The sequence below is a fragment of the Cucurbita maxima genome, unplaced genomic scaffold (genome assembly GCF_002738345.1).
Source record: "Cucurbita maxima cultivar Rimu unplaced genomic scaffold, Cmax_1.0 Cma_Scf00016, whole genome shotgun sequence".
Taxonomy (NCBI): domain Eukaryota; kingdom Viridiplantae; phylum Streptophyta; class Magnoliopsida; order Cucurbitales; family Cucurbitaceae; genus Cucurbita; species Cucurbita maxima.
The window spans coordinates 3,368,460-3,380,544 of NW_019272032.1; the positions used below are offsets into that span (position 1 = coordinate 3,368,460).

The following is a 12,085-nucleotide window of genomic DNA, read 5'->3' on the forward strand; positions in this document are numbered from 1 at the left end:
GGGGGGGGGGGGGGGGGGGGGGATATTTCCAAGCTCTGAAAATGACGGCTTTGATATTCCGGTGGTGAGTTTTGAGCCGTCCGATGTCATCGATTGCGTGGAAGTATAAATAAATAAATAAATAAATAATACGGTGGGTGGTGGAGGTGGCGGCAAGTAGTGGGTGGGGTCTACTTCACAGCTGTTGCTCTTTTGTCGTGTACTCGACGTTCCTCCAGACAGTGACGCGCGTTGCTGTGGTCCCCACTTTTTAAGAATTATAAAATACTAATTAAGTAACCAAATATTCAAAAAAGAAAAGAAAAAAAAAAGCGAGGGGTTTAAGGGAAATTTGGACGAGAGAGAGAGAGAGAGAATAGAGAGCTGTCAGAATCAGAGAGTGGGATCCACACCATCCCTGAGCTATCGTTTTCTGTTTCATCCGCTGCTTAAGATTTTTTTTTGTCCTTCGTTTTTCTCTTGCATTTCTTTTATGAATGTTCAAAAGTCAATCCCTTGGTTAATTCAAATCGCCTCATGTATATTTATGTATATATTATCTCAACACTTTCCTTTTTGTAAGGTCCGCCAAAAAACAGTATAAAGAAATGTCATTTTTTCAGATCCAAAAATTTTCTAATCATCCCCATATCAATTCAACTAAATATCACTATTGATTTTTCACCACTTTAATGAGTCTTTATATAATTATTTTAATTGAATTGAAACCAATAATTAAACCAAAAAAAAAAAAAAAAAAAAGGAGCAACAAAATGATGGTGCTGTTGTAACGTACACAACAATCCAACCGCCCACCCATCACTTTGAATCACGAATACGTCTGTTTGTTCCCACGTCCAAACTGCCGACGACCATATTAAGAATCCCATGCCCCACATTTGAAGGCCCAATTTCACAAGCCCTAAATGTCTTGTGGGCCGGGCTTTCATTCATACAAACAAGTAACTAGTAAGACCCCCAAATTTATGCCCTCTCCGTTTCAGATATTAATATTCAGAAGAAAAGATTTGAAGAGCCTAAAGAAATGGGAATGGGGATATATGAATATATATATACAAAATGGAAAACTGTATCCAAAATCTCATAAAGGAATTAAGTTAGTCAACAGCATGTGGTGATATATGCTGTTAAGAAGACAACAAACAAACAATTTACAGGGAACAAAATTTAAATAAAATTAAATAAAAATGATTTTCTATCGATTCTGCGAAGCCAAAATTCACATCACACTGCACTTTTCCTTCGGTTTTGCGTCAGTCCTCGCGGAAGAAGATGGCGGGGTTTTCCCACTACTTTTAGACACCTGCAAAATGCAACCCCCTGCCTATCGTAAGTATTCCGGAAGTGGGGTGGTTTATAAATATATAGACCTAATTAAATATGCCTTTCTCTTTTGACTAATATATATTAAAGAAAAACAATTAGACTGATAGTTCATGTAGAAAGTTATCTTAAACCCGTTTAGTTTGGTTATATCAAATGGGTCAAACATCTTTTAAACATTAATTGGAAGTTAATAGCATTGATGGACAATTTTAAAGTTTAGAGACCAATCAAACATTTATTAAACTTTCTTAGACATAATTTTGAAAATTAAACTAAATTGTAATTTAGCCTAGCATTTATCATTTGAAGTACATTTTTTTGCTAGTTTTCTTCACATGCTTGAAAACGTGGAGCAAATGCAGAAATAAATAAAACCACAACTATGGAAATCATAGGTGGCTAGGTCCAGATGAATTATGTCATAAAAAATAAAAGATTGATACTGAGGATCTATAGCATGAAGAGAAAGTATAAGGCCTACAACAAGAACAACATACCTGAGGACCCACGACCAGCCTTGAACTGCCGCCAGAAGATGGCTGCTGCACATTTTGTCGCTGTGGTTGTTGTTCAAACTCCTGTTGTTGCAGGGCTATTGCTAATTGCAGGTCAGAACTGCAAAAATTTAAATACCATTGTGATCATCAGCAATCAGCTCTAGTCTGCAAAACATATCCGCTAGAATTTTAAATTAATAACTGACAATGAATTTGGCCAGTACTTGGAGTTTAAAGTGAATGTCTAAAACGCTGGAGTGTTTTTCTCTTTGACAAGAACAATTGGGTATTTAATAAACTCCAGCTATCCAAATTATTATATGGTTCGGGAATGAAATCGTGCAAAACAAGGATTGGGGTAGTGGGGATCACTTGTTTAGTTCCCTGAGAGATAAGCTCCCAACCAATGCGAATAAACACAAACATAAGAAAATATGTACTGGAAAAATAGCAATAACAAGATAGGAAGTGTTTTGCAGCATTCCTTTGCATGCTTTCGTGAGAAGAGTAATATACTAAAAGTAACGAGATAGAAAGTTACTTCAAATCCAATCCGGCATGTTTGGTGGCATCAATGCTTGCAAGATAATCCTGCAGCATGTACAAAATAGTCTTGGTAAATTGCTGAAGAAAAATATATCAGGGCAGTAAACAATTGTTCAAATATATATATAACACAAACCGCGGTGCTTGCCATGGCATTATGTTCATCCCAAGATTCATTAGAATGACTTTCTACTTTGAATTCTTTGAAATTACCCGTCATAAATAAAGTATCTCCATTCACCTGCAAAATATTTGAAGATATAAGTTGGACAGGATAATTAACAAACTGCATAAAAGCAAAGTTCCGTTAGTACAATTGCAGGGCATGATTTGAGTTTAAGATTAGCTAAGAGAAATATCAAAGTGAACATATTAAAGACGTTTCAAATGTATTAAACTATCATTTATGTGAGAGGCCTCCAGTGGCTAAGGAGAATGCTAGGAAAGGAGGAAGAGTGGCTATGAGGAATTCTTCATGTGAAAGTTAGTAATGTGTGGGGCCTGCCTGTGGGTCCTAGTTAGTTGGGATGACTATTTGGAGTATTTTGTTGAGGATATCCTTTTGGCATTAGTCTCGTGAAAGAGGGTGGAGAGCTAGAGAGCTCTTGAATCCTCCCTTGAACCGAAGTAAATTTACTATTTCAATAATTATCAGAAAATCTTCTATCATGTTGCTATGATGTCTATTAATATTCTTTTAAGCAAAATTATTATTATTATTATATATTTTTAATGAAGTGCCCCAATATAAGTTATTTATGCTCATATAGAAAAAGTTCATTGAGAAGATTTACCTCATTTAGCTTTTCCCACACCAAATCAGGTTGATGAATGTAACCTTGGTCTGTAGCTAAGAGATAAAGCTGGCCATCAAGCTGAAGATGAGATGAGAAAAAATTGGTATTTATTGTTCAACTATATAAGTATTTGGTCAGCAAAACCCACCATGGTTCAACTATAAGTAAAGCTGAAACCCACCAATGGTCAACGGCTCTGGCAGTCAAAAAAAAAAAAAAAGAAGAAGAAGAAGAAAACATGGTTCAATTTCAATTCTCGCTTACCTTAAACATGGTGCTGAAGTGATTATTCCGGAAAAAAACACAAAGTTCACGCTCTTTAAGTCCATCTTGTAAGGAGAAAAGGCTGCAAAGGCAATAACAATGAGGCTCTACACAATACCAGTGAAATTAAACAAAAGTGTCCAGCAGAGAAATTGAGAACGATAGGCAAGAACCAACCCATAAAAAGTTAGCTGACTTGCATTGTTCTTTAAGAAATTCCTGATCAGCTCCCCTGATAACAATTAAGAGGCTTTTCCTGATAAGTTTTAAGGCAATAAATACAATATTGGCAAGTGGAAACGTCATTAACCTTTATGATACAAATCACTTTTACCTTGTTTTGGACTAATTTCATACTTTGCCGGTACATTTGGGAAATTTATTGAGCTTCCACAACCTTGTTCTGCAAGAACCACTTCACCTTCATATACAGGCTCTTGAGCTGCAAGAACCGCACTTCGTGCATCCAATATACATTCCTCTCCTTCATACATGGGCTCACTCCCAACAGTTGAAGTCAAACCACCAGGTACATCAATGCATTGAATTTTACCATCTGCTGAATCTGTACAGGTAACAGATGAAGATAGGCCTGATAGTTCACTTGAGTCTTCCTTATCTACCGGTTTATGATCAACTGATTCAAAAGGAGCTGGCAAAGGGGTTTTATCATTTTTGTGAGAAATATCGTCAGTATTCTCATTCACCAATGAACTCTCTCTTCCAGAAATGGGATCAGTCTCAATTAATGTTTCATGATTGTCCAACATGTCAGGGCAAATCTTATGCCCTTCAGACTCAACAGTCTCAAGGGGCTTTCCAACATCAGCCTTCAACGGTGAAGAGCTTACTTGCTCCTGTGACACGTCTTCACCATCACTCTTGCTCAAAGAGGTTTTGCAAGAATCTTCGATGGATAAACTGGGCTGCTGGTTAAGATTATTTTCTGCAGCACAAATGTCTTTTATTATGGCCTTCTCCACAGCATCTATGATTGAAACCTTTTCAGGAGATGGTTCCTCATCCAATTTGGTGGCATAAGTGTCCCCCACGGAATCGACAACACCATGATTATCCATTGAGATTGGTGTTACAGATTCAGACAATTTCAAGGCTCTCAACAACTCTGCCTCTTCTTCAAGATCCCCTTTTCTCATTCGTTGCTCATCAGAGACTGAACGAGGTGATTCATCAAATGAACAATTTTTCGAAAGACTTGGAGATGGTACTCCAAGCGTTGCTGTTGTTGCAGCTACAAAATCAATACAATCATCTTCAGGATTATTACTACATTGATCCTCCATGTGCTGTGTTTCCAGAGCAACAAGCTCCTCCATAATAGCGTTGTAGGATTTGGAACCAATTGCACTAGCAGTATCATGATCCTGCACGCAGAAAGAACAGTAGGAAACAAAGTATATCCTTGAATTTAGGTAGGAAGGTCAAACCAAATGGCGGAATAAAGATAGAGCTCTATTCCCACTATCAATAAAGGGTGGTCCGTAAACTTTTTCAATATATATATTTGAGTTTAAAAAATTGTAACAAATATATCTTTGTAACAACTGCCAACAAGTTCTAGGGTGGTGGCATATTAAGAAATAACAGCCTAGTTGGTAGCCCTGGAGAATCCAACATAGTTCTTTAGTGATAAAGTTCAGAGGATCCAAGGGACCAAAAGCCCTGTAGGCTACATTGCAGACATCTTGAATATCAGTCCAATGTTTACAACAATGGCTTCATTATCAGCCCAAGCCTACCACAAAACCTTCATTACCTGCACTTCTATTATTAAACAGTCTCCCCTAATTCTGTTCAACCATGGCAACCAGAGATTGACCAACAAAAAAGGATTTTACCAAGAAATTTAAGATCCCTAATATAAAACCTTTTTTTTTAAGTCATGTAAGTCTAGAAAAGGAACTAAATATATAAATAGACTTTCAAGACATTGATAAAGTCACATGCCTACAACTTGAGAATAGGAAGAATGAAAATCAACATAGAGCACAAGAAACTCTATAGTAATGTTAATTTTATTTATCTTAGTAATTAGAAAGAAAGTATATAAGAACCTGAGGATCAACTATCCAACCATGATATAGAGGAATATCCAACAAATCAAAAATGGCGCATTCTGGAGTGAATTCAAAATCATCAATCCTGCAAGTACAATATTAAACTTAGTTCAGAAAAAGACATGAAAACAAAAGGACTAGGAGAGGACTAAAGCTTATACCTACCTCCTAAACCTAATATTTACATCTATCCCTGTTGCTAGCCGTGGTAGCAGATCAATAGCATCAGCAATGTTCTGTTGTTGATTCTCAACAAAACCAGCATCTTTGTTCTGTTACCAAAAAAGAGTTTATATAAGAACTGAATAAGAAGAAAATGGGGTGAGAGAAATCTTTCAAGGATTATAGAGAAGAAAACTATTTACATCAACATTACTATTTGAATCAATCAACCGTTCAGCGACCAGAGACAACAATTTCTCCTGCGATACTTCTGTTGCATCTGGACCCAAATTTAAGTTGTTCCGCAACAAGAGAACATTGCCTGCAACAGCCCCAACGTGAATAACCGAAGATGGATTTTTACTAGTCTAACAAAAAAAAAACAACAAAAGACAACAAATAGTGTAAAAATAAAAGCATCTTAATAGAATGAGCCTCCTTAGTTAACTGAATATTGCTGTGAAACTAGTTTGTTTCAGTTTTCATCAATATTCAGGTTGCTAACAACTTTGGAATTTTAATATCTATTGCTTGTAATACATCCAAGCAAGTAACAAAAACAACCAAACTCAACATAAGAAAAAAGGTGCACAATATTCTGATAAGCCAGGCACAGCACATTGCACGTATAATATTATAATGCATAATTTATATTTATGGAAAAGTAAGCTATTTATTCATTTTTAGAGATTCTAGAGTCATAGATACGACTTCCTATTCTACTGAAAATAAAATCTATAAATGCAAGAGTAGAAATTCTTCATTCAGAATGTTTGAAACAAGAGAAATCTATGGTGAGATTTGAGAAGATCAACAGCTGGGAGTTCAAAACAGATCACAGATCCTAATGGACTCCAGCATCTACCGACCCCCTCCTTTAGATTACTAGTAGCTTGAAGACAGCTCACTAGAGCCAGTGTAATTAACTGGTTTTTTTTTAAAAAAAAAAAAAAAGACATGAGTGGAGTTTTTTCCTCGGCCCATAAATATGGCTGCACTGTATATTTTATCACAATTAATGAGGAAAAGGTTCGATTTCTCCTCCATTTTTTTATTGTTCTCTTCCCTTAAGAAGCAATTATAATTTGAAAACGTTGAGAGTATTGTCTGTCCCTAACTCCTGTTAATAACTAGTTAATTGTACAATAAGCTACAGAGTTGATCAATTTTGTTGTATTGGTTGAGTCTGTTAGTAGCACTAAGCTTTGTTTATTTAAAGCTTAGTCTATCCTTGTATTGTGCACTCGTGGTTGCTTAATAAAATAGACTCAAGTATTACATCAGATAGAATAAGTCTCGTTGTGTGGGCAATAGTTTACAAATCAGAAATTGAGAGGACAAAAGTAAAATGCCGAAGATACAGATCATTTACCCTCGTGTTTATGGTCTTCATATTTCTCCACAACTTTAAATAATTTGAAATCAAAATAAGTTGTGGGTGATTTCCAATATTTGATAAAATTCTATTCGGATAAAGAGAGAGAGTAAAAGGCTAGAATAAAATGAGAAGATTCTATGCGGTATCCTGAGGTTACTATTTAAAAGAAAGCTAATGATCATACAAAGTAAAATGGGAAGTTCTCGTGGATCAAAAAAATATCATACGAAATAATAATATTAATAAAAATAAAAATTCCAATGATCTAAAGAAAGATAGAAAAAATCCTAAATACATTCATTTCAAATCTGTCTCGTTCAGAAATAGTTAAAAAAAACTTTAAGTCATCTACCCATGAACGTTTTTGGAAAAGGTTTTAGGAAAGTTGAAGTTAACTCCTAAAATCCGGAAAAGAGATGGAAGAAGTGTAGGTCTGTTAGGACACTCAGGTCACCAAAATATTGAAGATGCTAAGTAATCAGGAAACGGGAAAGAGAGTGAGAGTAATAAACCCTAAAATGGCCATTACAATTCAATTTATAAATAAATCAATAGGCAGAGTGAATAAATGAAAAACAATCATACTACAGACGACTGAATGTTCGATCACCATTGACAAAAACATGTTCCATAAGAGAATTTAGCATTGGCACAGACGGACTCGTTACGGCCCTCAAACATTCCGCGATCAGATAAGCACAAGTAAAACAGAAGAACATAAATTCAACTCCAAATCTCCAATCCAATATGCGACTAATCCACCAAAAACCACCCGCCACGCGATTACCTACTCTACGGAATCAAATTCAAACAAGCAACAACAGGCGTCCGAATAGCTTCACGTAAAGTAAGGAAAAATGTGGCCACAGCAGAAAACGATAGCAATCAAGAGTGAAACCCTAGCATGCGGAAGATAGATAGATAGATAGATATATAGATAGGGAGAGAGATGATTACATATGGCGAGGAGAGGGCATGGGCCATTATCGTTCTGGAGAACAATAGGCGTAGAACGGCCAAGAAATTGAATAGTTTTGGTCTTGTATAGGCATTCATTTTCCTTTTCCTTGGGCGGCTGCTGTTGCTGCTGTTCCAGGGGTGGATTTGGAGGGTCTTCAGAGGAAGAAGGCGACGCCATGAGCGATCTCTTAGGAATTGCAACCCCGTGGTGGCTCACTGTGTTTTATACACAGAAATGGTAAAAGGAAAGAAATGAGAGAAGGATTTGAGAATGTGGATTTAATTGCAATCCCTTTTTCATTTACTTTTCTTTGTTAAATTACGCGTTATTGCTTATTTTATAATTAAAATAAATAAATAACCGAAACTTATATAAATAAAAAAATTTAAACCATTTTATTACCTTCTTTAATGTTAGATATTAAAATAATTTTAACTAATTAAAATTAAATTTAATTATCATTCACATACTTTTAAAGTAATAAATTATATAAACTTTTTGTTCGATCTTTTATTCTCGATCGTTAAATTTTTTGTAGTTTTTAATATTTTAATTATTTACTCTTTCCAAATTTTAATTGAATTGTTCTTTTATAATTGTAATTTAATTTTATTATTCTTTAAAATGTTATTACATCTTGAATTTTTCTAACCTTTAACAACCTAAAGCCGACATGGATTCGATGATGGCCGGATCACATATTGTTTTTAAAAAAAATGAAGGTTAGGGGTTGGATCGTAATTGTGCACCAATTTACTTCAAGAAATTAATGTGAATACTTCCTCGTTAAGAAATTGTTTATTACTTTTGACTACCTAATTTGCAATTACCTTCTTTATCCTTTTTGGAATTTGTGTTATTTGTTTTTTAAAATCATTTTTTTAGCTAAACAGTTGCATTTTTAATTATTTTTCTTATTTAAAAAATATAATATTTTTTTAATCAACCTATAGTTATTTGATTTCTTAGATTTGAAATTAAAAAATAAATTATCAATAGAAGAAGCCAAATAAAGACGAGCTACCTAGCTAGCTTGACTTATTGTTTCAAATTGTATCATGAATGCAGACTAGGGGTTGGATTGTAATTTCACACCAACCTACTTCAAGAAATATTGATCTCTTTTCAGAAAAAAGACATATATATATATATATATATTCATACTTCCTTATTTAGAAATTGAATATTGCTGCATATTTCTCTCTTTATTCTCATTATTATTTTTTAAAAATTGTGATGTACCATGTAAAACGCTGTTTCCTCATAACCACCCGCAAATTATATTTTTCAAATTCAATTTTATTGTATCTCATAACTATTGTTTTCTCTCTTAAAAATATTTTATTTGTGTTATGTTTATCCAAAGTTAATTTATTAAAATTTTTAAATTAAACTTTTTATTTATAAAATCTAATAAGGTAGGAGTGAGCATTCCAAAGCTAGAAGCTTTAGAGAAACGTGTATAGTATTTTAAATAAAAATTAGTTGATTAATGTTTGAATTAACGACAAATAACTCGGCATTTAAATTATTTTTCATAGAATATCTAACATAGATTATTAATTAAAAGAAATACACGAAAATATTCCATGAATTAAATTCGAACACCAACTCACTTTTATTAAAAGGGAAACTTTGGATGCACCTTTTATTTTTTTTTTGGTCCTTTTTTCTTCACATATGTTTGACTAATTTGATTTACATAATTAAAAACGTATTTGAACAATAGTTTAAAAGGTAAAAAATTTATTTGAAGGCGACCATTTCTTTTAATTTAGGAGGCAGTCCTCGGATTTAAGTCAAATTAGCATATGAACCCCAATAAAACAAACAAAATTTGGAAATGGCAAATATTGGAAATTGTTCTCCGTAGATTATTCACTTGCCAATAAAAAAGAAATACAAAAATGAAAAGACTCACCAATCAACGAGGAAGAGGCACGTGACATGGTAGGACGATGTTCCCGACGGACGACGTGGATGCATCCCATTGGTCCAGCTCAGAACCGAATCGTACGGAACAATAAAACCCATCAAAATTTTAACGTACGGAGCAACATTTGTTTAAACCCTCAAACGAAACAGCTTCTACGGTGCTCCAAATTTTAGCTGCAACCAAAACCCAACTGAAAAAATCCTCCCTTCTCTAAAACGGGTTTCTTCAAGTTTAACCGGCAACCGACAGGAATGTTTGCTTGCCTCGCCATCAAACGCCTCGTTTGCCTCTCTAAGGGTCACCGCCATAAGAGGTTGTCAGTCACTTTGGCTACGTGTCACCACGTGAGCCGGTGGCACACTAACCCTTGTGCACCCAGATATGAGGGAAAAAAGGAAAGGAGAGTAAAAGGGGAAGCATGGAAATGGGTTGCATTTTATTCTGTTTGGTTTCTTTTTTTGGGAGTTTTATATTTTGTTTCCTGAGATTTCCCGAAAAAGAAAGAGATCAGGTTCTTCATCACTTCAAATTCTCTTTCCTTCTAAGCCTTTCTTCTTCTTCTTCTTCTTCTCTTACACTTCTAGGGTTCTTCTAAGCTAAACTCCTCCTCCACTACATTCTCCTCCACGAGAAATCAAACCATTACTTCAATCCCTTTCTTTTCTCTCTTTTCAAATATTCAAAAACCCACCACTTTCAGAGGTGAGCCTTGTAAAAATTTGATTTTGATCCATTTATTCAAATGGGGTTTCATTAAATTCTGTTTGATTTCTGGGTTTTGATCATTTTTGTATTTTTCGTGAGATTTTTCTCCAAATCTGACCTTTGTTGTCGAAAAAGGAAGCAGCTTTGAGAGAAAGGTTAAGAAAAATGGTGAGGGGAAAGACCCAAATGAAGCGCATAGAGAATGCTACAAGCCGGCAAGTGACCTTCTCAAAGCGGAGAAATGGGCTGCTCAAGAAGGCCTTTGAGCTATCAGTTCTTTGTGATGCTGAAGTTGCTCTCATCATTTTCTCTCCAAGAGGCAAACTTTATGAGTTTTCAAATTGCAGGTACTTTTTTCCTTCCTTTATTTTCAAAAACCTCTCTTCAAATCTCTCAAATCACCGTCCTTTTGGGGTTAATTCTTAATTAACTTGTGTGTTTGTTTGTTTTCTTTTGGGCACTGTCTATTTCCCTTGGCTCTTCTATTTCTTTCTCTCTTTGCAATCAAATTAGTACTGCCGTCCTTCTCTTATTTACCTAACCCCAACAAGATTTGCATTAATGGGTCACTGCCTTAAACTCATTTCAAATCTTTTCTACCGTTCGCTTCCTGATCTAGGGCTTGTCTGGGGACTACATTATTTTGTTTGTTTCTTCTTGAGTAATTGAGGATCACTTGGTAGATTTGTTTTTGAACAATTTTTAAAAATAAATTTTGTATATTTTCAATGTATGTTCATAATATTTCATGTTATAAACTTATTCTAGTTTTGTTGCCTTTAACTGATGCATAATAATAATAATAATCATAAGGCTTAGAATCAAAAGTAGTCCTTAAAAGGAATGAAATTTCTCTATCTCCAAGGTCATTCTCAGGCTTTGTAGATAAACAAAAAAAAAAAAAATAATAATAATTTAAGGAAATGCTAGGCTATCCCGAAATAGGAAGCTATAAGAACTTTAATAGGGACATGAGTAAGAACATTTAGCTTCAGAATCCAATGGGAGATCAAATTTCACGATGCCCCATTTGGTTATTTAATTCCACGCATGGCTTTGAAGGTCACATCCCAATGAACATGGGAAATCTTGGTCGTTCATTTTAAACTAACCCTTTGATTAAAGTTCCAATCTTTCCAATGAACAAAGTTTGAATGTGGCAATTGGATTAAAATGAGTAATTAATATTAAGTTCTAAGTTTGAATGTGGAGTTAATTTTGTTATTGGGATGGAGATGTTTCAGTATGAACAAGACAATTGATCGGTATCAGAACAGAACCAAAGAAATGATGTGTTCAAACAACCAAGGTTTAGAAGATGTGCAGGTTGGTTGATTCTCAAACACATTCATGTTTGTGGTTCCTTATAAGCATCGAAAATCAAACAGAAACAAAAACATATCTGTTTTTTTTTTTTTTTTTTTTTTTTTTCCAT

At 34.6% G+C, this 12,085-nt stretch overlaps 2 protein-coding genes across 5 annotated transcripts in view; one reads left to right on the forward strand and one right to left on the reverse strand.

The window, feature by feature from the left end:
- Positions 1 to 1,013: 1,013 nt before the first annotated feature.
- Positions 1,014 to 8,279, reverse strand: LOC111491274 (ubiquitin carboxyl-terminal hydrolase MINDY-1-like). Of its 2 annotated transcripts, none has more exons than XM_023140108.1 (12): positions 8,006 to 8,279; positions 5,874 to 5,992; positions 5,674 to 5,780; positions 5,506 to 5,593; positions 3,765 to 4,815; positions 3,608 to 3,662; positions 3,431 to 3,512; positions 3,164 to 3,244; positions 2,518 to 2,610; positions 2,365 to 2,414; positions 1,824 to 1,941; positions 1,014 to 1,303 (listed from the first exon to the last, which is right to left on the reverse strand). In XM_023140108.1, the coding sequence occupies exons 1-12, from the start codon at positions 8,184 to 8,186 to the stop codon at positions 1,220 to 1,222; spliced, it is 2,109 nt and encodes a 702-aa protein (XP_022995876.1). In that variant the 5' UTR covers positions 8,187 to 8,279; the 3' UTR covers positions 1,014 to 1,219. The 2 variants fall into 2 exon arrangements, with proteins under 2 accessions (XP_022995876.1, XP_022995875.1); XM_023140107.1 differs by having other exon boundaries at positions 2,506 to 2,610; positions 8,006 to 8,278.
- Positions 8,280 to 10,382: 2,103 nt separating this feature from the next.
- Positions 10,383 to 12,085, forward strand: part of LOC111491162 (agamous-like MADS-box protein AGL19) — a 3,015-nt gene continuing 1,312 nt past the window's right edge. The window contains exons 1-3 of one of the 3 annotated variants that reach the window (XM_023139937.1): positions 10,383 to 10,647; positions 10,790 to 10,997; positions 11,895 to 11,976. In XM_023139937.1, the coding sequence (XP_022995705.1) occupies positions 10,816 to 10,997; positions 11,895 to 11,976 (264 nt within the window). In that variant the 5' untranslated portion in view covers positions 10,383 to 10,647; positions 10,790 to 10,815. Of the gene's footprint in view, positions 10,648 to 10,785; positions 10,998 to 11,894; positions 11,977 to 12,085 lie in introns of all 3 variants that reach the window. The other 2 variants (XM_023139936.1, XM_023139935.1) reach the window with 2 other exon arrangements.